This window comes from Lytechinus variegatus, chromosome 3 (assembly GCF_018143015.1).
Source record: "Lytechinus variegatus isolate NC3 chromosome 3, Lvar_3.0, whole genome shotgun sequence".
Taxonomy (NCBI): domain Eukaryota; kingdom Metazoa; phylum Echinodermata; class Echinoidea; order Temnopleuroida; family Toxopneustidae; genus Lytechinus; species Lytechinus variegatus.
Genome location: NC_054742.1, coordinates 61,665,193 through 61,692,492, shown reverse-complemented (window position 1 = coordinate 61,692,492; position 27,300 = coordinate 61,665,193). Strand labels below are relative to the sequence as shown.

General features: G+C 36.2%; 1 protein-coding gene across 2 annotated transcripts; it reads right to left on the bottom strand.

Moving 5' to 3' along the window:
* Positions 1-1,317: 1,317 nt before the first annotated feature.
* Positions 1,318-27,300, bottom strand: LOC121411570. 2 transcript variants are annotated; one of them, XM_041604364.1, is made up of 4 exons: positions 27,236-27,288; positions 17,096-17,299; positions 6,525-6,677; positions 1,318-5,441 (listed from the first exon to the last, which is right to left on the bottom strand). In XM_041604364.1, the coding sequence occupies exons 3-4, from the start codon at positions 6,638-6,640 to the stop codon at positions 4,370-4,372; spliced, it is 1,188 nt and encodes a 395-aa protein (XP_041460298.1). In that variant the 5' UTR covers positions 6,641-6,677; positions 17,096-17,299; positions 27,236-27,288; the 3' UTR covers positions 1,318-4,369. The 2 variants fall into 2 exon arrangements, with proteins under 2 accessions (XP_041460298.1, XP_041460299.1); XM_041604365.1 differs by lacking the exon at positions 17,096-17,299 and having other exon boundaries at positions 27,236-27,300.

Genomic DNA, 27,300 nt, shown 5'->3' with positions numbered 1-27,300 from the left:
TTGGAAATTCATGGCCAAAGTCTTGTGTCAACTTGAGCCTTGGTTTGTTTGGGTTGTATTCATGTTTCACACTGCGGAGTATTTACACAGCATACATGGGAATATATAAATGGAGGAAAAGAGGGAATATCCATGACACTGCTCAACCTTACAAATAAAAAAAAAAGGCTACCTTACACTGGGTGTACTCACACCTGCCCCAGTAAAAAAAAGTACCTGTAAGTTGCAAGACAATGTCTATGCCTAAAAATACCCATGACATTGTGCACATTCACACCTGCCTAAGAAAATAGATTTCTCATAGTTTTAGGAATAAGCAGTCTCTTGGGGGTTGATTCATTTCAAGAAGTAGCCACAATATCTTGCCTCGCACAGCAAATATGTATGCAACATTGGAGATATCCCTGCAAAGGTTCTCTTAATTTGGAAAAGTGCCTTTTCATTTGAGGGTATTTTCTCATGGGGATATTGAAATACATGTACAAACTAACAGGTATATTTCCTGATTGGGGAGGTATGGATTTACCTTCTGATGCATTACAAATGTTTGTCTGTCTTGACTATTTGTCGACACCTACAAGTCTATTTCTCAAACCATATTATTTCATTTGCTTTTACAGGCCCTATAGGGATTATCTCAGAAGGGGGGGGCAAGAGTTAAGTCTGGGGGGTGGGGCAGACTTGATCCTTCTTTATCTTACAGACTGTAATCAAAACTATTCGTCAAAGTCTACAGGCCAACCTCTGATGTCAACATCTTGCAGTCTCCATCAAGGTTCACTGAGTCAGTTTGTAGGCAAATACTGACCCACTGACCAAACAACAAACATTGCAACAGACAATAACAGAGTCTAGAACTCTCTTCCTATATTGTTCATATTACATGTTAAAACAATGTTGGTTCTGTAAAGCAGGCCAATTAGGTGAGGATTTAAATTCATCAATACAAAGCTAAATGCAGCTTACAAATACTTTTATATTTGCAGAACACACTCATCATTGTCTCTATGCTTGTCACTCAATCATTAAATTCCAGACTGTAGACACACCTGTCAACAGGATAATTTCTAATTAAATTGACTTTTGAATTATAAATGAGTCATGAATTATTATCAGCATTGCTGAAAAAACTCATATAGCTAATAGCATGAATGGAATATAAACCCTCAAATTCCATTTCAGCAGACATCAGTCTGCTACTGTAAAAATTGAATCTGAACAGTTTTTTCCACATGTTAATTACGGACACTTTTTATCATCTGTAAGAGAGGAATATCCTTTTAAAATAATTTTTTAAAAATTTCATGAACACTTGACACTTTCAATATGACTCTTTTACTAATCTAATATGAAAGCATACATGCATATAAATATGATATATCTATCAAGTGCTCATGAAGTGTTAAAAAAGATAGAGAATTTATCACTTGAGGGACTTATTAAGACAATTTCTAAAATGGCTGCAGATATGTGTATATATCAGTGGTTTTTTTTTTAGTGCATGCTGTTTTTTAACCTAGTGACAAAGGGCTTCATGAAACATGTCAGGATTTTTCAATAAATAAATTAGCTTTAAGACAATCAGATGCAATCATTTTAGTAGCATACATGTACTACATTTACCAGTACAAACCTCTGACTATTCACTTCCTTTAATACATACCCTCCAAATTCCAAAACATATAATCATTTCATCAATAAATGCAAATTACTTTCTTCATCTTCAGAACAAATGTCCATAAATTTGAGGAATATGACAAGAAATTGAATATTTGAAATACATCCACAGTCAAGATGTACAAACAGCTATTTGTTTTAATATATCAGAGATTTCAATCACAATACTGAAGACATTCTGTCTAATTTGAATATATTTCATAATAATACTTGATTTTGACACATGCACTGGCTGTATGTAACATCATAAGTATTTACACACTAGGAAAATATAGCACTATAAGGAAATCAACCTTGACATTTATTTGGCTTTAAGAAATACAGAAAATATGAAAAATCCATCAACCAAGGTTCAATGAAAATCTATCAAAAAAACAGTAGAATTATTATATTCTTTATATAATGACTATTATTCTTTAAAAGATTTTAGTCAGATTTCATTGATATAGTTTTCTCATTTTTAATGATTTTATCAAATTAAAACCAACTTAAATTCAGGGAGGACTTCCATTCAAATACTGGCACTGGAAAGTATTGATTTGAAGAAAAAAAGAGAAAATTATACTGTCAAAATTATAGTCCTTTAAAATGAAAATATATCAGCAAAATCATCTGATATTCTGCTCATGATTTCTGATGAATTCTAGTTCATTTCTGAAATCAGCCCAATTCATATAATGGTCACTTTTGACTTGAAATGCAAGTGCAAGATGAAATTCCAACAATATGCAAATGTTTCATTTCTCATCAGTTTTGACCCCAAATGCATTAGTGAGCAAAAGTACAACAGATCCATCCTGTGTCATTTGCTTTCTTAAAAATTAATCTTAATGAAAAAAAAACACATTATATTTGCCAATGTCTTCTTAATAACTAGCGCAAAGAGAAGAAAATGCAAGAAATAGTTCTAGTTGTTGTTGTTTGTTGTTTTGGGATTGTTGGGGTCCTTCCATAACTGAAGTTGAAATTTGAATGTTGTTGAAGGACAAATTCAGGTTTCCTTTACGGTATAGTCAACTATCATGAGCCAGCCAGAATTTCATACCCGCCAATTACTGCAAATGGAGATGTTTTGTTACATGAGTTGCAAAAATTGTTTCCCTGACATATAAACCCAGACAAGATAATGGAAACTGAATACAGGAAAAATACTGGCAAATATAAATCATCATCTGACATGGTGATAAAATCGTGAAAATAAAATAATAAAAAATAATTATTTCAATATTATAGTCCAGAAACCTTCATGTAAACAGCCCAAAGTGTACATGGGGTATTCATTATTTACAGCAACTGGCAGCAAAGCTATAACATAGTACAAAACTACAAACGGATGAGCAATAATAGTACTGCACATGAATTCAATATTTTAAAGGAAGTGTCAATAGTCTAAAAATGCTTCAAAATCTACAAAGAAAGGTAACATATTTTGGGCAGCAATACTGATATTCTAATACAAATGAAGATTTCTCCCCCCTCGAAAAAAATGCAATAAATAAATAAAATAAATGAATAAATAAAAAGGAATAAAAGGGACATACATGTATTTTGAGGAACAATACTGGCATTCTAATACACAGGTCATACAAACTGCTTAATAGATTGAACAAAAAATAAGGATGAAGATCTATTGCAACATCTTATTTCGCGAAAATCACTTGATCAATTATATGATCTACTATTCAATAGAGAATGACACTTCCTTAATAGTCTTCATTAGACACCATAAATTTAAATTAGGAGTATGCATAATACAAGCTGAATCCTCCACATATGCACACAATCTCAAGGGGAGGGGGTCAAAATATTCTTGGTTGAATTGTCATAATCTTGAGAGAATTCAATTGCGTGAGTTTGCCTTACAAATTACTTGTCATAGTAATCTTGGGTCTTTTTGTGTTAGAATTCCCAAGATCTAGTACTTACAACTTCATAAAAACTGCTCATGACATTTAAAAGAACATGCACATACATGTACACTAGTCTAGTACAAAGAACATCAATATTACAACCATTTTGATTACGACAACAATACCATCCATATTCATCATCACTTGCATGCATTAAGCATACAGCATGAACAACACAACAACAACAATCCTCCTCAGAATTCTATACACGTGATTAATTTGGTACTCGTTATCGGACACAAAAGGAATTTGATGAATCATGTGATTCTAAACAATGCCTCTGGTATTTCTTCTCAATATGAGAAACACGATGGCACAGCTTCTTCATTTATAAAATGAGAAGACAAACACCTTACCCCCCCATCCCATACCCCACTCTTTGGATGGTAAAAATAAAAGGAAAATAAGTAAAGGAAAAGGAGGAATTTGAAGCAACAAGAACGATTAGAATACTGAGAATATATAACATAATTTTGTCTCTAATCTCCTGTCTTAATGATTGCATCATAAACAAATCATTTCAATATTTTGTTTATTTTAATCAAATTTCAATAAATTTTAAGAATTATGCAAATGAATGCAAATAGGAATATCATATCTACCCAATGACTAAGTTTGGCTCATCCCCTAAAGATGGGAGTCTATTGGGGACATACAGAAATTGATGAAATAATTTACTCATTTGTCATAATTTCAAATGAATGCAATAAACAAATGTACAATAGTTTAGGTTAGTAAAGATTTATTTTGTCCACGAAAAAAGGGACAGATAAAGAAAGAAATCATGAGGTTGTTTTTGTGAGGTATTTAAAGACTTCCTTTTGTCTGTTGAATATTTGTTTGGCTTTCTCATACAAGACAAGGTCGGCATGCAACGATGCATTAACACGAGGGTCCGCCAACAGTTCCCGCTTAAGCTTTGCAACCAGAAGGTCGGCTTCAATCTTTTGGCGCCTTTTCCGAAACCTTCCCTGGTTTTTATGGGTATCTGAACACCTGTCTCTGAAAGGTACATGGTAGACATGCTGAAGCATCCCCATGGTGAGATCAAAGTTATCTAGGAGGCCTATGACAGCGAAGTAGTTCTCTAGGTTGTCATGGACATGTTTTAGGAGATCTAATCGCTCCTTCTCGCTCAACATGCGTTGGAGCAAGACTTTATGTTTGAACCAACATGGTATCACGTCGCTAGCGAACTTGTGTGGGAAGTCATCAAAGTTGCTGAGATACGGCGAGTTGTCGTAGGACCCATTGCAGACCGCAGGGTTGAACACAAGCTGCCGGAAGAAGAAACTCCCATGATGGATCGCCCAGTCTACAACGCTCACCTCGCTTGCTCTGAGGGCAGTACACAACTGGTCCTTGCTCGCGTTCTTGGAGCAATAGAGGTACGCGGACACCGCACGGTCGTACGGATCCCGAATCATCGTGAAATACGAACATGGTCGGCCATCCGTGATAACGTCACAGACTCCAAAAGAATACCCACCGTACAAGCCCATGCGCTGCTTAGTCCTTGCTGCATGCTTCCAATAGTCAAATTCCCGTGCTGTGTAGCGATAGCTGAATACATTCCTGGAAACGTTCAATCCACTCTCTGGTCCAACTGCTTGCATGCATTTCCTGATGCTGATACCCCCTGCCTTGTTATGATGCAGGAATATTATGTTACCGTCGCTGTACGACGAGAGCCTGGGAGACTTCTCCTTGTCCCATAGTAAAAAGAAGTTTGGGAGGAAGCGGTGCTTTTCCACTGGCCATGACCCTCCAGATACCTCACTCTGCGGCGAGAAACTGGTTATTTTCCTGTGACGTTTACCGCTGTAGTGATTCCATGTGTCAACTGGATGAGAGCTGATAATTGGAAAAACAATAATATGAAAATGATTGGAGCAAATGAATTGATTTAAACATCTATCAAGGCAGCACCTGTCTTGACTACAGTTACACCAATGAATACCTGCAACTTCACTGTAGGTGTGTCTGAATGAATATTACCATTTAAATTTACATGTATGTCCTACTCCTACATGTACACATGCAAACTACTTTGGTAGAAATTTCTAATTGCAATTACAATATCTATTAAAAATTAACATAAATGGCAATGAAATGAGACAGAAAAATTTACAATGCAAACAATATGTTAAGAATTTATAGTTACCTTACGTGTATTATTTCATTTGTGAGTACAACATTAAAGGGTAGACTAATAGCAGGGCCCACTAGGAGAACAGTTTTCAGAACTAGAGTGGCTACCCTGGGTACATATGCTGTTATTATTACCGGTAATAGTATTATTACTTGTACAGTAAATATGAGTACTATATCATATTATACCCTAAAGCAAATAATTTGTTGGTTTTTCAAATCATACTACTTAACACATTGTACAATGCCTACTTAGCTCGTTGTAAGAAAACTGTTGTTGAAAATGAAAGTCGAACATTTGTATCGTTGCTCACGTACCATCCATTATGTACCGTTGCACGGTCAGAAACAAGGTAACGTCACTATAAAAAATTAGGATTATTTGAATTACCCTTTTAAATGCAGGTGCAATGTGCGTAGGGCTTACTGGCTAAATGTGCATTGCTGCTATAGATCAGATACACGTTTGAGGGATATTGCTAATCGCTTTCAATAATGCTTTCGTTTCAAAGATAAACACAGGAAAAAATGTTAATGTTCATATTTTTGCTAACTTCCGAGGCATTGTAAAAACATGAATAGCTAATATTCTTCAATATTCATGCAATGGTGCAACGTTTCGCTTGAGTATCGGTAGTTGAATAGAGCCTCTTTCTTTCACCTCATGCAAATCTCGCACCATCACACTCATGCCTATTCGCTATTTGCAAATTAATCAACATATGATGAGCTAAATTATGTCATTCCCATGGTCTTTGTACAGTCACTACCCGGTTTCAGTATTACCTGACTTGCTGATAGAGCGTCCACAGAGCGATGCCTACGAAAGCAGTTATGCTTATGACAACATAGAATCTCTTAGATTTCATACTTGAACACACTTCATGGTAACTCCCTAGCATCTGTACGGCCGGTGGCAAAGTCTTTCAGAAAAGCAGACTGCACAAAGAAAAGAAACCAAAGAGAACAAGCAATAAGAATGGATTAAAGTACATGTAATGTTCAAAAGGCAAGATCTTTTCTCATTAGTTATTACTAGTCCCATTACCTTTTATGTACCTACCGTACATGTAAGTACCACACTAGCACGGGCTCTGGCACATACATGTACTGTTAAGTCACACCATCTGAAGATCCATGATTACTAAAGATAAACTCATGCCCTTTTTATTCCACCCCTTTCAACTCACTCCTTGAACTTTGAAGTTTTGGATAAATTACAATAAACACCAAAGATATGCTGGCTCAGCTCATCTTGCAGGACATCAATGATTTAAAGGGCAAGTTTATTCATATAGTAGGCGTTTAGGAGAAGACCTGACATATAGTATGGGTTAGGGTAAGCTTCATGAATCAGACTTAATAAAGTTAGGGTTACATGTATGTTTGTCAGGTTTTAATGCTGGTCACTGCTGAAAGTTAGTGACATTTAGGGTTAAATTCACTTAGGACCAGTTTAAACTAAATTCGTTTTAGCAAAATCATGACGATTGGGATACAAGCTACCAGAAGTCTACAAATCCAGTCTTTACCTATAAAAGCAATCTATCCCCCATATTGATAAAAAAAATAAACTGACAATAAGATTAGAGCAACTGAAGAGTTAAAGTTAAAAAGAAATCTGTTTTTTTATTTTCCTGACAGTGTACATTAGATTAAAAGAAATAACGTTTGTAAAGTGTAGTGTTATATTATGTAGTATTATTATTTAGATGTAGGGTTTTAGAGGCACAGATACATGTACTTTTCGACATCTTGCGAGATTGTTTCAAAGAGACATAATATTAAAACTGCTTTTTTCACGTGCATGCCTATGAAAACCATCCAATATTGAAAATATTGGACGAAATGAATATTTTGCCCCACCCACAAGATTATCATTGGTTAATAAATAATTGTGCGCATGAAGTCCAATATTGTTCTTCAGCTCGTACAATATTAAAGGCCATCCAATATTCCCTAATTATCATGTATGATATGATTAACTATCATAAGAATTATTCATCTGAACTGAATTCGCTCATTGTATCTAGCCAAATATAAAATCATGTAAATCGCTATGCGTTCAGTATCGTTTTTTAAGAGTTTGTAATATAGGCCTCTATGGAGGCCTACACGTACACAGAGATTCTGCATGTGGTCCATTAGGATTTTCTAAATTGTGAATATAAGCTGCCGATTTTGCAATTGGAAGTATACATGTAGGCCAATACATGTATGTCCATTAAATTTTATGTGGTACATGTATATAAACTCTCATTGCACTCTACATTATCATTTCTTCAGAGATTATCAGGATTGAGTCTATTGCATGCAGTATGAACAGCAGTGTTAAGAGGCTTTCTCCAAGGAAACACCACAAAGAACTCACTCAGTACATCACTATTATTCATTTTCACTTTCCATTCAAGCATTTCAAGACTGAACTTAATACGTATCATCCCATAGAATAGGGGAAAGACTGAACTTATCTTCCCATAGGAAAGGGGATAACAGAGAGCAATATGTTTTACAAAGTCAGCACATCAGCACTATAAAAGAAACAAACAAAAAGTACAAAGAATATCTGGGTACTAGAAGCTACATGTAGCAGAGGCCTATACATGTAACCATTCAAAGGCTTGGGCTTCATGCTTAGTCCAGACTCAAGTACATGTGTATTAAATTGGAAGTTCACCCTGAGGAAAACACTGTTGTAAAAATAGCAGAAAGAACAGTAAAAAGCATTGGTGAAGGTTTAAGGAAAATCCATTTATTAAGAAAGTTATTAGAATTTCAAGTTTTGGATTTGAGACATCATAAACGTACAGCTGCCCCATATCTAATGTAATATTAAATGTAATATCTAATGTAATATTAAATGCACTAAATTTCTTAAAGGTTCATGATGACCTTTTTTTCCTTTTCTTTTCAGGAACGAGTGTGAAATGATTTGTCTATTGATATACTGAAGCTGCAGTATAAAACATCTTCAATTTTCTGAGAAAATGACATTTCATCGATTTTTTTTACCATTCGTATGTAGGAAAGCTGCTCGCATATGACGTCACTCACAAATCAAATGATTTAAATTCTGACTTTTTTATTCTTTCATGGATTTCCCTCAAACTTTCGGCAATATTTTTTAATTATTTTATCTGCTATTTCAACATTAAACTTTTTGTCAGGGTTAACTTCCCTTTTAAAGCTTCTAATGAAATCAAGAAAAGAGATGTACACAGAAAGGGTCGAAATTTATTAAAATTCTCAGTCTTCTTTTCTTTTATATTTTTCTTTTTAATTTGCTTTTTTGGGAGGAGGGGGGAGGTTCAATATGTCATTTTTACCATTTTTAAGTATTGTTACAAATTACAAATAATAATAAAGAAGAAAGACTTCAACATAACTACAGTACTTATTCTCCTAGCCTGAACTCTCTTCTGGTAAAACTATTACAACAAATAATGACCTACTGTAAAAGAGTTAAAATTCTGTACAATACAGAAATTGCAATTTTTTTAGATTCTTTAATTACAACCTTGAACTGGGTCACAGTACACCAAGCAGGTTACTGATGAGGGTGATTAAACATTATATTCATTGCCACATGTACTCTCTCAATTTCATCCTAATTTAAAGAGTCCCCTGGCAGATGGCAAATACTATTAAGCTGCTCAGATCATCCTAGATCATATATTGATGCCAGTCGTGTCATTGACAAGCAACTGCTAGATTTCCGTAACCAATGAAATCACAGACCATGACTAAATATTGGAAGTCATTTCCCCAGGTCTGGTCAGCTGGACATCCATGGGGGAACAGAAGCGCTGCCTGGGATATCACTTCTCACCATAGGCTCCCAGCCATAACATGTAGGCTAAAAACTATTTCAGCGATTTAAAAGCTGGATGGTACATGCGGGTACATGTAAACTGTATGTAAAAAGGTAGGGGCCAAACTTTTTGCAGCTTTGGCATCCGAAAATAGGTCAAATGTTCCCAACACTAACGTGTTAAAAGCAAAAAAGAATATTTTATGAATAAGAAACTGATTATCAATAGAAATTTGCAAATTAGGTCTCTGTCACAGTTGCTCTTCAGCGGCCGTACACCAAGTCGAAAACAGCCGTTTTAGCATTTTTTTGTGTACCAGCTAGTTACATATAGGTGATTTGAATAAAAATGAATAACATGGCAGTTTTCGACTCGCCATAGAGCAAATGTGACCGAGGAAGAAGGAAAAAAAGAGATTGGAGGTACGTATTTCACAAAAAGTTAAGTACACGTATGACTTAACATGTATGCTTAAACATTCATGCGTGTATGTAAAGCGCACTGAGAGTCCTTAAAGGTCTGAAATTTGCTATTATTATGACTACATACGTGTATGATGAACATGATCTGAAAAATGTGGAGAGGCATTATTAATTGTGACTTTCCGTCACACTTTAATCTTTGTGAATCACCCTCCTGGCATTATACCGTACAAGGTTTTAAAGATTAGGCCTACATTGCATAACCAGGATTTACTTCTTTGAGGAAAACTATTTAAGACCATACATGTAGTTAATTTTTTGTGTGCAAAGATTTGAATAGAAATTATGCTTATATTCCCAGTGAGTGTGATATAGGAAATGTATCACTACATAAGTCAGATTCAGACCATGCTCAGGGAATGTCTACTACTGTCAATTGAATGAAGGGATTAAAACTATTATTCACTTTTTTTTTTTGCTGAAATCAAGCCACTTTCAAATACAATCATCGAAAAAAATTAACTTTATCTTACTGTACATCCAATGTTGATGAAATTTCTAGAAATACCATGCATGCTTTCATGTTTATTATATTTTCACCCAAATCAATTTGTGAACTTGACATTTGAATGAAAATTTGCATGGATACAATAATAAAGCATGTAGCAGCTTAGGGAATGCTAGAGGGCAATGGCATTTTCACTCTCATGACAGCCCAAATAGCCCCTGAAATTCCCACAATTTCTTTTTCTATGAATACCATCTTTTTTAAAGTTGCCCCAAGATCTGCTACAAACAATATTCAAGAAAGTTTAAAAATCATTTTTTTAAACAGAATGAGAAATACTTCTAAGTACAGTTGCTTGTCAGACAAAAAGTGACTCCCGGGGGGTGTTTCATCAATACTTTTGTCCGACAAGTTGTCAGATCTGACAACTTTCCTGGATTCTAATTGGTTGATAAGCACTGTTACTATAGTAACTGTCGGATAAAACAGGACTTGTCGGATAAAACGTCCGACAAGTCCTTTCATGAAACGCTCCCCTGAAGTGAAAAAAACCCTCCAAAATTCATCAATCACCCAAATACGAAAAATAGTTTTAAAAGATTTGAATTATTTCCTACCAGGTTTCTAAACCATGATTCATGAAGGAAAACTTGTCAATGAACATAATCCATGAAGGATAGCAGACTTGGAGTAGAAGTGAGATGTATATACGGCCTATCAACCCAAGCATGACAGCTCGTCTCATTTGATTTTATACCATCTCCTCCTCGGGCCATCTGGACCTATCAGAAATATCATGTCATATCCAATTTCATCATCTGCTTTTAGACAACAAAAAACTTCACATTTCATCAAACAAGAAATGTTTTACTTTCAAATTCCAGTCCAAACTTCATTTTGGGATAGATGGTTAATAAAATTCTTCTAAGATTAGTATTACTTCCACATTCTATTTTTGACTTCATTTGGGGATCATAGACACCCCAAAAAATCTCTTTTATTAAAGGTCAAGTCACCCCAGAAGAAAGTTGATTTAAAAGAGAAACCAAATTCTTCAAAATTATTGGAAATATTCTTTAAGACCTGTTGAGCGTTTCATCAATATTTTCATCCGACAAGTGGTCAGATCTGACATCTTTCCATGATTTTGATTGGCTGAGAGGCCCTGTTCCTATGGTAACTGTCGGATAAAATGGGACTTGTCGGATAAAACGTCCGACAAGTCCTTTCATGAAACGCCCCCCTGACTTGAACTAACATACATGTACCTGAGACAGTAATTCTTGCTAAGAAAAAAAAGGAGAGAATGGTGAAGTATGTAAGCCTAATACTGGAAAACAAGAGGAACATGTATATAGTAGTCCCATTCCTTTGATTTTGTGTCAACCTGTCCACATCTCCCTACAGATGTGATGCAGGCAGGCAGGCAGCCGCCTAAGATGTCAACACACTATCATGAAATCTTTACACTATCCATGGATCCCACTAGATGGACTATCTTATCTTGCTCTTTAGCACAGTTTTCTTCTCCAGTATCCCTCCATCCCTTCCCTTTATCTAGGTCTGTTTATATTAGCTCCAGAATCGGAATGGTGCTGAAATTCTCAACGGTGAGCATTTCAACCAATCACAGTTACATGCAGCTCAAGCAAATTTGAACAGAAAAAAAATGCATTGAAATTCCAAGATGTTGGACTTTATTACCCCATCCCTATAAGAATAAAGGGGGAGGGGGACAGGGTTAGCTGCTAGTCGAGTTCAACCTTGTTTGAGGTAATGGAAAACCACAAACTCCCTCTCACCTCTCTCTCTCATCCCTATCTCTTATCTCTCAAGGTCCATTTCCATTCGTCTGAATTGTCAAATTATTTTGCTATTTCTGATGAGAAAAACCTTGAGCTTAATTACAGTAAACCGAGACGCGAGTAGTGGACTATTTTGTGGGATCCATATCTCAATATTACAATTCTAAGTAAACTGAGATTTCAATATCATATTCAGTGAATTACCGGGATAAAGCTCAAAAGTGGAGAGGAACTCCACACAAGTTTTGATTCTGGATAATAGTAACACAACATCGCACAGGCACTAGAGCCAGAAGTGTGCAAGGTATGTAGCACAGTGTCACATCCCACGCTGCATGAATTCTCCCTCTTGGGCTGATGGAGATAGGGTTACCTGAATCTTGAGGGCGGGATCAACTTCTGGCTGATGAAGAACTACCTTCTTTCACCCTGGTTTCTTACCCTTCTCCATTATCACATCACAATTTCTCTTCGCCAGACAAGTTCTTATAGCAGGGCTTACATTTCTACGCGGGGATAAGGTCTGTCCATCACTACCAGTGGAAACAAATTTGTTTGCCGGCTCCTCAGAGGGAAGGTTAGGGGCCTCATCACTCGCAATGTGACAAACAAAATCCTTTTACTCTGTGGATGCGGTCTTCCCCTCTCCAAGGCAGAACAAATAATCAGACGATAAATGGGACGCGTGTCAACAGCCCAGAAACTCAACATTTTGTGATGGCAAATCAACTGGTGCAAAAGTATGGACATATTGGAATCCTATCTTTTTTTTAACCTGCCAATGTATATTCCGCAGGCACAGCCACAGAAATCAATACGAACACCTCGGGCTCAGAAGATATAGGCTACATCATACATGTAGCCCTGCAAAGCATGCAATAAAGTCATGTTTCATTAAAAAAAGAATTAACCTCAAATGTTCTTATTAATAGGTGGATGCATAGTTTTAAGTATTGCCCATCCCTTTCCTTCCATATTGCAACAAAAATGAATAAAATAATCAGCGATCCTTTCACAATTGACAGAAAAAAACATATTACATACAACATCCACTTTCCATTTTGGGTACAACATGGTGTAGTACTGCTGTCTCCAATATTAATACAAACATGCAGATACAGGTCTGCATTTTATTCTTCATTCATATCATGGATAAAAGCAATTCATTCATGACCAACATACGTCTCCTTCACTCCATCAATGTCTATAGAACACTTTAAATAGTGCCACTCTACCCGCTATATTCATGAAATCTTGCTGCTCTTTATACATGTGTATCTCTGTAGGATATGTGACTCGACCAGAATTTGTTATAGCCCAAACCAAACGATAATTATTATATTTCGCCATGACCTACATTAACATGTAGAAAAAACTTACAAATCAAAAGAATACTAAAAGAATTCCTCTCAAAAATGATTTATCAGCAGGAATTAAACAGACAATGGATCCTTGAAACATCAGAATTTTAATTGCCCCAGACATAGGTCAGTGTGCTGGCATGACCGACTCAGGCCTACTGAGGGGTGAGGACCCATTTTTTAAAACAAATAATGCACAGGAATTAAATTTATTTCAGTGATTACGGAAGGCATCTCAGGCTCCAGTGTCATAAAGAGCACCAACATGCATACTGTACATGTACATAAAAATGTAGCCTTTAATATTCTTAAGCGCACTGCATTGCCAACATAACCAAAGTCATACTAATGCCTGGTGAAACATTTGGTTAATACATTCATAGACACTGAAGAGAAAATAAGGGAAACGATTTCCATCATTGACGATAAATCCCTCCTGACTTTTACATACTAGAATCAATATTCATTGCATTATTATGCATAATCAGAAGCGAATGCATGCTCACGTCAGGCATCCAGGGCATTACCTTCACAGCTGCCTATCTATTTATATTCGTTTTCTCTCTGATTGGTCCACTGGACACTATTTACATTAAAGAGGTTAGAAGATTACAAACATTAGTAAAACCTTTATACAATAATAAACACCCTCCAGATAACACCCAAAAACGGTCTTTATGAGAAGGTGTTTTTATGAACAGATTCCTTTCTAAAGTTTTAACACACATGTATTTCAATGGAGAATTCTATTCCAGGGAAACCTAATTTTGTGGTCTTTATAGACAGGTGAATTCCCCCCTTAGTCCACCAAACCGAGGTGTAAATTATGTATGCCACATCAGGACTATAACAAAGAACCAAGCCCCAAAGGAAAGGTTACAAACTGATACCCCTCTTTCAGGTTTCACAAGCATAAAACATTTCCCATAGACTTGTGTTTTACAGTGGCACTTCAAAAACTTCATAAAAAATAAGGATGAAATCAGAGGGTCAAATTTTTACTACCAGTGGATAGGGGATACATGTACATGTATATCTCTGACATTCCATATCTGACCAGATAAGGGTACCACGACCAGCTCATTTTAAAAATAAATCCGCATTTATGAGAACATTTCCTGACAGGATCAAATTCATCACCTGAGAGAGTAAAAATCTTCAACCAGTCAAAATAGTTCCAAAGTTGGTGATATTTCTTCCCAATTGGGAAAAGGAAGTTCAGTACCGTAGTTACCCTCCCTAGAATTAGTGTTAGATGGCCAATTATATTCATACACTTTTGTGAATCAGCTACTGTTTATCAAATAATTTTTTTTAGAATGGATTGGCCCGATTGAATATCTTTTCAGTTTCAGTTTCCCAACAATTATCTATCCTAGCCTGAAGTAATATAAACTCTAAATTGTATGCAGTTGCAATCATATAGGATTCACATGCGTCCATTTGTCTTTGAACATTTTAATTTACAAAGTCCCTACAGCATTCATAATGACCTTTCCATGGCTCATGTGGAATGAGGGGTAATCATGTTCCCTCCCCCAGACACATGCGCAAAACAGGTATAATGAGTAGGTGAATCCCATCGGAATTAACCTTTAAAAAAGAATTCATCTTAATAGCCTTTATGACATCTGGATACCCTCAAAACATGGAGGCTACATGTACAGCATCCGTTAGACTATTGACAAAAGATATTAATGTCACGTCAATAGGGTTTGTGTGTTTTATGAAGCCAACCAGGTTCATGGACATTTTAATCATGTTCAAAGGATGTTCATGTAAATTAACATCAGAGTTAGTTTGTTGAATGGGAGAGGAAAATATATTTGCTTCATAGTGTTTATATCACCTTCCTAGAACCTGGTAGGTGTGCAGAGTAAGGTTTGCACTGCAAAACTTAATTGATACAAGTAGCCTAAGCATACATTGTAGCAAGACACTAAATGATAATAAATAATAAATACCGGTAAATCAAACTTCTATTACAATAGTGTCCTTTGTCGGTATGAGTTCCATGTACATGTATTTGGATATGAAGCTCAAAATAACTTATATATATAAATATATAAAGAAAAACAGGCATGTTTTCCTTTTCATAAACATGATATCAAAAGTAGTAGAGCAAATGGCTTTTAACAAAACACCATGAATAAAATAGAAATGAACTCAATAATCCAGAAGTCAAAAGAATTCAGAATTGTTACAGTTTGAATTATGATATTTGATTCACATACATGTATCATTTGAGGAACCGGGACAATGCTTTTTCAAATAACCCACTGCAGCATGACATTATAAATACTTTTTGTTAGCTCTGCAATAACATTGATGCATGACCGATAGAGCAGATTCATTCAAATAAATCAATGTTGATATTGTATGCCTGGGATTCTAGTTGATGTATTTCATTGACCTATTTTAAGGTCAATGAGCTACAGGTACATGTAAATGTACCTGTTTTTTGCACACATTTGTTTTTTGTTTGTTTGGCAAACCTCAACCAGGCTATAGCCTGAAGTTGCAACTTGAAAAGATCAACCCAACTTAAATAAACTTTACACAAAGCATGCATTTTCCATATCAGTATCTTTTCAACAGATTAGACTACATGTCTAAATCTTGTAGAGTGTGTATGACAAATGCATCAAACACTTTACAACTTTACAAGGGAATTCCCTGATAATACTTTTCTAATTTCCACAGGGAAACTTTCCTGTTCAATAGGAGGTCACTCTCACTCACAGTGTGTTCCGCATGTTTGGGCCATGCTACATGTACATTCTTACCATTTCATAAAACAACTGAAAATCTATTGTAAATTTTCATAAACTCATTTGATCAAGAAAAATAAATAAAAGATAAAAAGGAATGTCTCGATATGACATGTACATTGTACATGTAGAGTAGCAGAGTGCCTCCTTTAATATTGTATTTTGGCAACATGTTCAACGACCAGCAGAAAATTATTTATCACTCTAGTGGACAAACTAATATTACGAAAATGTTATATTCAGGGTACGAGGAAAACTGCAGACTATTTGGATGGCTTAGGACTCAAGATGATGCATTTCAAATTGGCTATGGAAATCTGGCATTATTATGGATGATATTAGATTGCAGTGAGTCATAATGTATACTATAAAACATTTCATTATTCATCAATTGCTTCTCCTTTCAGCCCTCCCATGGCATCTTTTGTCGATGGTATCAATCATTCTGATGCTTTGGGCAAAGTAAGCCCCCCAAAAAGATTCTTTTGATCTTAAATGAACTTCTACAAATATATTCAAAACTGAATTCTATAGGTTCATCAACAATACATGTAGTTCACAATTTTCTATGAACCCTGGATTGCATAGGAAATATACAGTACATTCATCAGAGAACCAGATACTTGAGATGGGGTAGTCCATTTTCTTGATATCATCAAGCAGTATTAAAATCCCTACCGTTCTTTGAGCTCTGGAAAAAAAAAGGCCTTCAGAGGAGGCGATGGGGTTCCAAACTTCCAACTGCAATTTCTATTTCAGGTGAAACTGAGACAGGGGCCAAAGATTGATATCGTAGGCATCAAATTCAAGACATGATCTCATCTCAAACTCTTGTCATCTGAGAGGCTGGGATCCTGGAGGAAAAGCTCTTTGAAGAGTGCCCTGGATTCAACATCAATTGACAGTAATTTGATTTAATTCGCATCAGTCATAGAAAAACAAGTATCCTACCCTTCCTACATGTAAATGAACGTTAAAGAAAGATGGCAAGCAACATAAAACCTTCACTGTATTCCATCATGTATCTATCTGTGCAGTATTAAAAAAAAATTCATGTGCAATGGATGGTTACATGTATATGCATCTGAAACAATTAAATTACGAGGATCCCAGAAGATTCACTCGCAACTTAAAATGATGTTTCAAAACATACATTTGACACTATCGATATATTATTGATTTCATCTTATCCCAGAAACTGAAGCCTTCATACATGCATACAACATGTATAAGGAACTGTCAGGAAGCATTGATGTAAAGCAGTGAGTTTGAGAAAAGTGGTGCAAGTGTAGGTAAATTATTTGAATACCAATAAAACACATAATTAAAAAAAAGTCTATGAATGGGTTGATTCCATCACAAAAAAAAAAAAAAAAAATTATTTTCTACTACCAGTATAAAGCAAATATATTACTTACACAAAATGTAGGTCTCTTTCATTGAGGTGACTCAATAGCAAACATAGGCCTATTAATATACAAGGATATTGCCAAATGTCACTTTCTCGAGACTATTTTTCTAATGAGGAAGTTCACCCTGACAAAATCTTGTAAAAAAAAACAGAAAAAATAATTTTGAAAAAAATTGGTAGAGGTTTGACGAAAATCCATTGAAAAATATTTGGTTAATTGAATTTCAAGTTTTTGATTTGTGACATTGTACGTACATACGAGCAGCTGCCCCGTATGTCATGTAATATAAAATGCATAAATTTCATTTTTTAATGCTTCAGGATGACTCAAGATTTTCTTCTTTCAGGAGTGGGTGTGAAATTATTTGCCTGTTGATCAAGGTACAATAACAACCATCTTTATTTTTTTGAGAAAATTACATTGATATTTTAAATTTATGATACATGGGAAGCTGCTCAAATATGACGTCACAAATCCAAAAATTAAAAATCTAATAATTTCAAAATCTTTTACATTAGGATTTTTCACAAACCCTCACTAACACATTCCATTTTTTCTGCTATTGTCACATAAACTTTTTTTGTCAGAACTACCCCTTTAAATTTCTTGTCAATTGATAGCACATTACAGATGATACAATCAATCAAAAAAATCAGTCCTACAATGGATCCCTTGGCTTTAAATGCATCTATACGGGACCCAGATATTGAGTATGTACCCGCAACAGCCAACGAAAGTCACTGCACTTTGCATCCATCATCCAGATGATGTGCATTAATTCTGCAACAAGTCAGAGTAACATCAACCAGTCATGTGCAAACACTTTGAACAGGAATTGAACTAGCCTTAGCTTTGTGAACATCAAATTGAAGTCAGAATCGAATAATGTCAACATCACATATATGTACAGAACGTGAAATATCAGGATCACGTTTATGTTCACAATCGTCTTGGGGCAAAAGATACAAGAGAATTGTAGAGTGAATGATGTGAGGTGATTTTGTCCCCATTTGATAAAAATACCCGGGGGCCGTTTCATAAAGCTATTCATGCATGTAAATTAAGAGCAACTTAAAGAACTACTGGTGATCCTTTCTTGCGGTAAATGATATGTTCATCAGTGACTACTTCGTGCATAATAAGTGTTCACCAAACCAGGTCTTTTGGCCTTGTCAAAGCATATTTAAACAAAGTGAAGATTCTTTATCCACCCCCCCCCCAGGGATTCATCCATTACATGTAGGTCATAGGGAATGGTGTATAATTAATCATAACTTTTGATATGAGGCAAGAAGATTGTGAAGGGTCTTGGAGGATGTGAGTCTAACTACAGACACAAAACAGCAAAACTTTATATCTGGTTCGGCTGGGTTTGAACTTTGAATGATCAAATGAAGTAGGCCTACAGTGTATCAGGTATTTTGAGGCCTGATAAGAACATTATAATCATTGAACAGGTACATGTATGCTTCTGATCATGCAGATACAAGGAGTTTGGTAGCTTGTAACAATAATCAATGAATGAACATATATGCTTCCCTGAAGAATTCACGCAATTTACAATGGGTTTATAGGTCTTACATGCACATTCAAAACATCTCCGAATGACTCATACGAGAGGAAGTCATTTCACTGTAAAAGTTTTCCTTAAAATTCCCAATTCCATAGGCCTACTTTGAAGTGACTTGCCTGTCCCTTCATTCTTTGGATTCACAAATGTAAGTTATTGATTAAAAGAAAACACTGATTCTCCTCCAGGATATTTGGAAAAAATATATGACCCGTTATACACATTTCGATGGCTGACATTAGAATTTCTTGCCAATAAAAAATAGGCTTTCCTTCCACACAAACACCAACATAGTGGACATGCAGATGTATATGATGATATCAAATACATGGGTTTATACATAAATTGGACCTTTGTCACACATTTTTGGTGTAGGCCATATACATGTAAGAACCCAAACACGTTTTTCACAGCATATCCAATTCAACTTAATAGTCCTACTGTATAATTCACAGCTCAACATGTGCACATGTACATGTATGTTCCCCAATAGATTTTCATGATTCATCAAATGTTTTTTATATCTTATTCATAAAAGAAAATTAAAAGCAATTTAACATAGCCCCCAAAATTGATGTATAATGAGTCCAGAACAATGATAAAAATTTCCTGAACATGTATGTACTTGGCCACCAAATAATGTACTCATTTCACAATGACTATCAAACAATTGGTGAAATTACGTACTTTATCTGCATATTGGTTGCCTGGACCATGGTCATGTATGTATGTAAATGCATGGACCTACTACTCTGATGGTATATGCAAAGCTTCAGGAAAATATCTTCAGGCAATGGCCAAGAAAAATCACAAGGGGGGCAGCAGAATGCTATATAAACATTCCTTAATGCAAAGTGACATGTGTCAATCAGTACTAATTGTATTTTTGTACAGAGGTGCATAAATATTAATTGGTCAAAATAAATAATCATGCAGTATAAATAACAAATGCATTGTGATGACTGACATATCTAGGCATGCATGAACCATATGAAGTTTAGGCCTACATGTATATTAGGTTCACATTGCATAAAAAACATCTGATGATATAATTAGAAGTTTGTCATCTACACATGTTAACAGCAAACACACCTCCCATTTATCGTTTGGTAGAACAGAGAACAGGGACCAACACACGCCTTGCTATGAAGTAGAAAGATATCAAATTTGATCGCGGTTAGCCAATATGTCAGATTTATGCATATGACTCACACGCCAGTGAGCACCTCTTATGCAAGAGCCTACGCTGCATATGTGTATGAGAGCATCACAGACCTCTTGTTATTCTCCAAAGACACTGACTGCATCAACACACCACGCATGCATGTCTGATTCGGTTTATTCACAATGAGCTTGTCTTGGAAAGGAAAAAAAGGCTTTCACAATGTAGCATGGCTTGTACACAATCATCAGGGCAGTAGCCTTTTTGGTTCATACACCTGCCTCCCCACAGTTACATTTAGAAAATCCATCAATAGAAGTCGCATTTCATTTAATGGCCCATTCAAAGATGAAAATGGTTTTATCTACCGTATGAACGTTTGATATACATGTAAAGGGCACTAAATAATTATTGCATGGCCCAGAATGATCCCTTTCAATAATACTTTTATAGACTTTGTTCATACATGCTAACAAGGAAGGATGCTAAATAAACACAGGATCAAATTGTTTACCTTACATGTACTGTACATTACTGTGGAGGCCTGACCTACATGTAATTATGGCAGAGGTATAAAAAGCACCTGTCTACATGGAGGCTACACCATTCTTGAGAAGTAGGCATATGTTTTACAGTGTAAACACAGGAAGCAGACTACTTAAAATGGATAAACTGCACATCTACATGTACAGTATAGACCTCACAATTCTTTTTCTTCTTTACCTGGGGAGGAAGTGGGATTTTTTTCCTTCAAAACTCTGCATAACAAATATGGCATCCAAGAACAAGGTCACGGTTTAAGAAGTCATGGTTCTCAACAAAGAGAGCAATTGGAAGGGGCAGTTTAAGGTTAATCTGGCATTTTTCCAAGGACCTACATTGTGTATACACAACCAGGTCTCTGCAAACTCCTGTGTGATGAGTCTACAGGCGTGTTCAATCAATTTTATTCGTTCAAAGCCATAGAACGGCAGACTTAATCACATATCTACATGCAAATGCAAAAAATACACTGGATAGTTTTGGACAGCATTCAAGCATTTATGAACATAGATTCTCCTCAAACAAGCCACCTGACCTGAAGTATACAACTTGGAGTATATGCAATCCATCAACAGCAGGTTCTTTGTTAATCAGAATCATAATTGACATCTCCATTGTCTTTAATACATGTAGATAAATCTGTACATGTAGGCCTCCAGACTTGCATTCGAGTGTTTCATGATCACATTTTGAATACATTCACTCTCCAACTATTAAAAATACATGTAGAATTGCTTGAACACCACCCATGGTTTGAATTTCAAACCGTTTAACTGAACACAGCCAAGGTCTCTGCATACTCCAGTCTGATTAGCTAGCACAGTGCTCCTGTTAAAGCAGCTGGCAAAAAACAATCAGCTAGTTCCCCCAAACATCATGCTCACAGGGTCAACCATTTGTGTACAGTCTGGTCATGACACAAGGCAGTAAATCACTATAGGATAGGATAAACACCTAAGTGAACTTGACTCCGGTTTGGAACAGAAACAAATACTTCTCTCATCGAGACATTCCTGCACTCTCTGATCCCCAGCGCAGCTGCTTTGTTTTTCCTTTCCTCAAATTGCATGCTACATGAACTTCATCATTTTCAAGGAGCAAATATGTAGATGTTTTTGTTAAAGATAGTCACGATAGCTCAGTCGGTTGAGCAGGGGTTTCGGATTCCGTTGACCCAGGTTCGATTCCCACTTGGTGCGCTAGTGTCCTTTGGTAAGGCATTATCCTCATTACCAGGTCCATCGGAGAGGACATTAAGCCGTCGGTCCTCTGGTTGCTTGCTTACAAATTGCAAGCATCCATGTTTTCTTAGCAATCAGGTAAAAATCACCACCATTTATGTATTAAGTGGTTCAAAATGAGATCATTTGATGCATGCAATAAACCAAAATGAAAACGTTTATCGAGATTGAAAAAGCAGATCCTAAGCTTTAAGTTAATAACTTTTTAAATTGACAAAAAATTTCTTAAATGTTCTTGAATGAATTTAGAAGAAATTCAGAGCTCTAGAGCTTCATACAACAATTTGAAGAAAACAAGGATTAGAGTTTGGATTCACTCAAGCATGAGATGTACTTACAGCACAATCTTGGTGAAAATTCCAACCAATCTGAAAAAAAAATGGTTCAAGTTCAAATTATCTAAACTGTCATATGCATGTGCATGAATTCTTTCCCTAATCGTCAGTGTCTCAAATTCACATTTTTAGATATGCAGCTTCACAAAATATCTATTTCCTATAAATACCATAATACAGTGATCGGGACAGTGAGAGAAATGTTTGAGTATCCATTGTTCTGCTAAAGCCATCATTGTATCAGTGACATTGGTGCCCAATTTCGAGTGATCTTCTTTCAAGTGATGTACAATGTAAAGAGATGGCAATCGGTCATCAGAGAAGACTGTTAAGTCCATCAAGAAATTAAGTCAATTGCTGTAGGCTACAGAAATGATATGCATGCAGAGCAAAGAGAGAAAAAACCATGGGTAATGCTCCGAACCATGCACCCCCCCCATCATTCTTCCCACTGAATTGGAAACAAAAATACAAAATTGAGACCTCTTTACTTCATTCCCCCAGCCCCCATCCCTTCCATTTGAATTTTTTTTGTAATGAGAGTACACGCACACACTAATGCCCTTTCCTCACGTTAATATAAAGGGCAAGTCCACCTCAGAAAAAATTTCATCAAAATCGGATGTAAAATAAGAAAAATATGACATTTCAAAGTTTCGCTTATTTTTAACAAAATTTTTATATGAACGAGCCAGTTACATCCAAATGACAGAGTTGATGATGTCACTCACTCACTATTTCTTTTGTTTTTTGTTTGAATTATACAATATTTCAATTTTTACGAATTTGACGATTAGGACCTCATTGCCTGAAGCACAAGATGTTAAAATAATGGAATTCCACATGTTCAGGGAGGAATGAAACTTCATTTCACATGACAATGACGAGAAATATTTTGATTTTCTCGGAGAAAATCAAAATATTTCAAATTTCATATAATAAAACACAAAAGAAATAGTGAGTGAGTGATGTGATCAGTTCCCTCATTTGCATACCGACCGAGATGTGCATATAACTGTTTTGTGAAATGAAGCGAAACTTTAAAATGTCATAACTTTCTTATTTTACATTCGATTTTGATGAAATTTTCAGTGTTAGGCTTGTTGAATTTGTCTCTTTTTATTCAAATCAAGTTTTTTTGGGGGTGGACTTGTCCTTTAAGCCTGGACCTTTGTTAACCCCATACTTTACTTTTTACTGGCTTTCCTCTTTAAGACTCTCACATCTCCTCTCCATAGTGTATAGACACTCAATAATCCAATCAATCAACTCATTAAAATCTGGAATATAATTGTAATAGAAGTAATCAGCTCAAGTACTTACTGCACCTGACATCTATAGAACTCAAAGAATATTGCTTTTGAGAACCCATTATCATTGCAGTTCACTACATGATCATAGTAGGACACATGTTACACACCAAGGAGAACCAATCGTGCTCAGCACAACACGTTTCATGCAGAATAACTGCGAAGACAGATATTTATTAATTTCTTATCAAATTCATTCCTTAGTTTACAATACACACTTTGGTCAAGTCAACAAGGATAAGTGATGTGCATTAGAAATTAATTTGAAGTGCAATGTGGAATTGTGGACATCCAGGTTTCAACATGTGTGGCCCTCAACAAATCGATGGGGGCAGCAAAATTTAGAAGCAGAACTGTATCACAACCTCATCGATATCATTTTTAATAGGCAAACTCAATTAAAAAAAATCATAATTGCCAGTACCTTCATCTTAGGATATTTAAAAAAATAAAGTACGCTTAAAGCATTTTATTGTACATATTTTATGTTCATAACACTTTATGTATACATCCAACATAATTAGAGCATGATTTCAACTGCACAAATCGATCACAACATACATGCTTGATGTGTCCGATAATTGGCAAGTGCGTCCAGCATTTGGAGTAAAATACGACAGGAATAAAAATCTTTTCTGGCATGTCTGGGGATTCAAATAACATTTTATTATACTTTACGACATGTACCATCTCTAATAAAGTTATTGGCTAATGCTACACAGTCACACAGATGTAACCAGGGGCCTTTAATTAATCATACTCTTGATTTTCACGACTGATTGTACATCGTAGTCAATGGAATCAATCGTAGAAAAATGTTCTATGATCATTGCTAAGTTTTGTGTTACGGGACCCAGGAGGCTCCTATAGATCCTAGAGAGAGTAAACATCAGTCACGAACGTGTGCATCATAGAGTAAGCACACGTTAGTGAATGGATGTCCATAAGTCCGGGTGAAATTAGCAGACTGGTTTATTTACATGACAGAATTTCATCCTGTTTTACTGAACAATGAACATTTACAAATAATTAACACAATATTAGTACTAGTTTAAAAATCTTTAAAATGTGGTACATTAGTATTCCATTGTTTGCATATTTTTTTGTTTTTATTTGAATATATAGAATTGTCAGTCTATTAGTTTATCTCTACTTTGCTATTACTCCATGAGTTGTATTGTACAGTTCATGGTTTCCTTGGCATGACTACCAAATTGTTCACGCACTTCAATTGTATGCGAGTATCGAGTGGACTGTGTTGCTGCCCTCTACGTTCACTGGCCATGCCTAACTAATGAGGCACCGATTAACTAGTTTCATATTCAATGGCGCACTATACTACCCCAGCTGTAGCTCCAGCTGCTAAAGGCGCTTGGTGCATTTAAGGAAATAATCCTGCCGGGTAAGCCAACCCATTCACTTCACCTGGGTTGAGTGCAGCACGAACATTGATAAATTTCTTGCTGAAGACGAAAAGTACAGGAAAACACGCCATGGCTGAGCCTAAGATTTGAACTCAAGCATCCCTAGTCTCAGTGGCCCAAATTCACAAAGGTGGTTTTGAAAACCCACGGTTGGGTCCATGGTTTATGCTGATTTCCTGTATAAATTACGCTTAATTCAGCGCGTATCAGGCGCATGTATGAAAAATGTCCAATGCTGATGCACGCTTTTGTTAGTGTGCCAAATTGACGCCAGTTGCCTCGGTTATCCACCCTATTTTATTTACGAGTCCACTCTTTGAAGAGTGGACTCATGAATAAAGTAGCGTATCAATCCATGGTAATAGGCATCAATTCGGCGCACCGTGACAAAAACGCACATCAGCATCAGCCACAATAATCGCCACAACTGGGCGTTGTGGCGTGCGCCTGTAATCCAAGCTGTGGGGAAGTTACAAATTGATGCAGAGGTTCGAGGTTCGAGCCCTGGTCACGTCTTTCGGATGGTGACGTTAAAGGTCGGTCCCAGACGTAAATAATCATATCTGATTGATACACGTCTGACAAAACTCAAATACACACACACACACACACATGGACATTTTTATACACGCTATATTAATTAAGCGTAATTTATACAGGAAATTTGCATAAACCATGGATTCAACCATGGGTTATCAAAACCAACTTTGTCAAATCGGGCCATGGTATTAAGGCATTTTATGAATAGGTTTACCACTAATCAGAACTGCAATGCATTATGGGATAAAAAAGGGGCAAGAAAGCTAGCTGTCCCTAACACGGCTAACCCTAGCTTGCTTGCCTCCTTTTCTTTCCCATGAGGCATTGCTGTCTGATTAGCGATAACCCTTCCTAATTGAAATATGAGATTCGTAACCACTAGACCATGTCCACGACGCCCCTAAAGATCTAGTAGGAGCCTCCTGGCAAAGCACACATTTACTTAGACAGCTGGCAGCCGTCTGTTTCGAGTTTTTTAACATTTTTTTTATTTTTATTTCTCCTCGTACACAGACGGCTCGCTATCGTGCACGCACCTTTAGGGGACTTGCAATGCAAAATCCCCCGTCGGGGCTCTTCAATTTTTGTCTTTAATGAATAAAAGAATTGACAATTATTGTGACCAAAATGCAAATTAATATTCCCTCTTGGCATTAATTGCCAAAAAACAGAGAAAAATCAAGTTAAAAGGAACAAAAACAGTGACTTACCTCGGCTGTCACACAAATTCACTTCCCCGTTTTGTCCGATCTTAAGTACATAAACATAAGGCCATTGAGTCCCTGTACAGATCGCGCTAGAACTTCGTTCTCTGTATTTGGTGAGTGAAGCCAACGGAGTTCAGCTGAACAACCAACATAACAGAGACTGAAGCTTTTGGTCTAACATTTACTACAATACTCTCTAGGTTAGGAGTCTCTGCTTGGCTACACAGACGTGGACACAGCAAGAGCAATACACACGGCCTAGCTCTTAGCCTCTGGTCTGGGCTCTGGCTATGCGGCGCAGCGGACCTGAACCTCCCCACGCGAATACTGTACTCAACCAAGGGACAAGGCAAGGCCCAGATACACAGCCGCCGCGGCCGCCGCACGGGTACCATCAAGCACAGACCACTACTCACAGGTCACACAACCTCATCACTTTACATGATTAAAGTCACTAAAATTCAACTTTGAACAGACATAATATTAACAGTAATGGGCAAGTAATGTTCACTTCATGTACAAAAGACATACAAAAGTAAAATTGCAATATTCATCGCATTTATATGGCACTTACAGATCATTAAATTACACCTTCATTTGATTACACGTCCTCCTCTTCGGCGAGATCTTGAGCAAGCT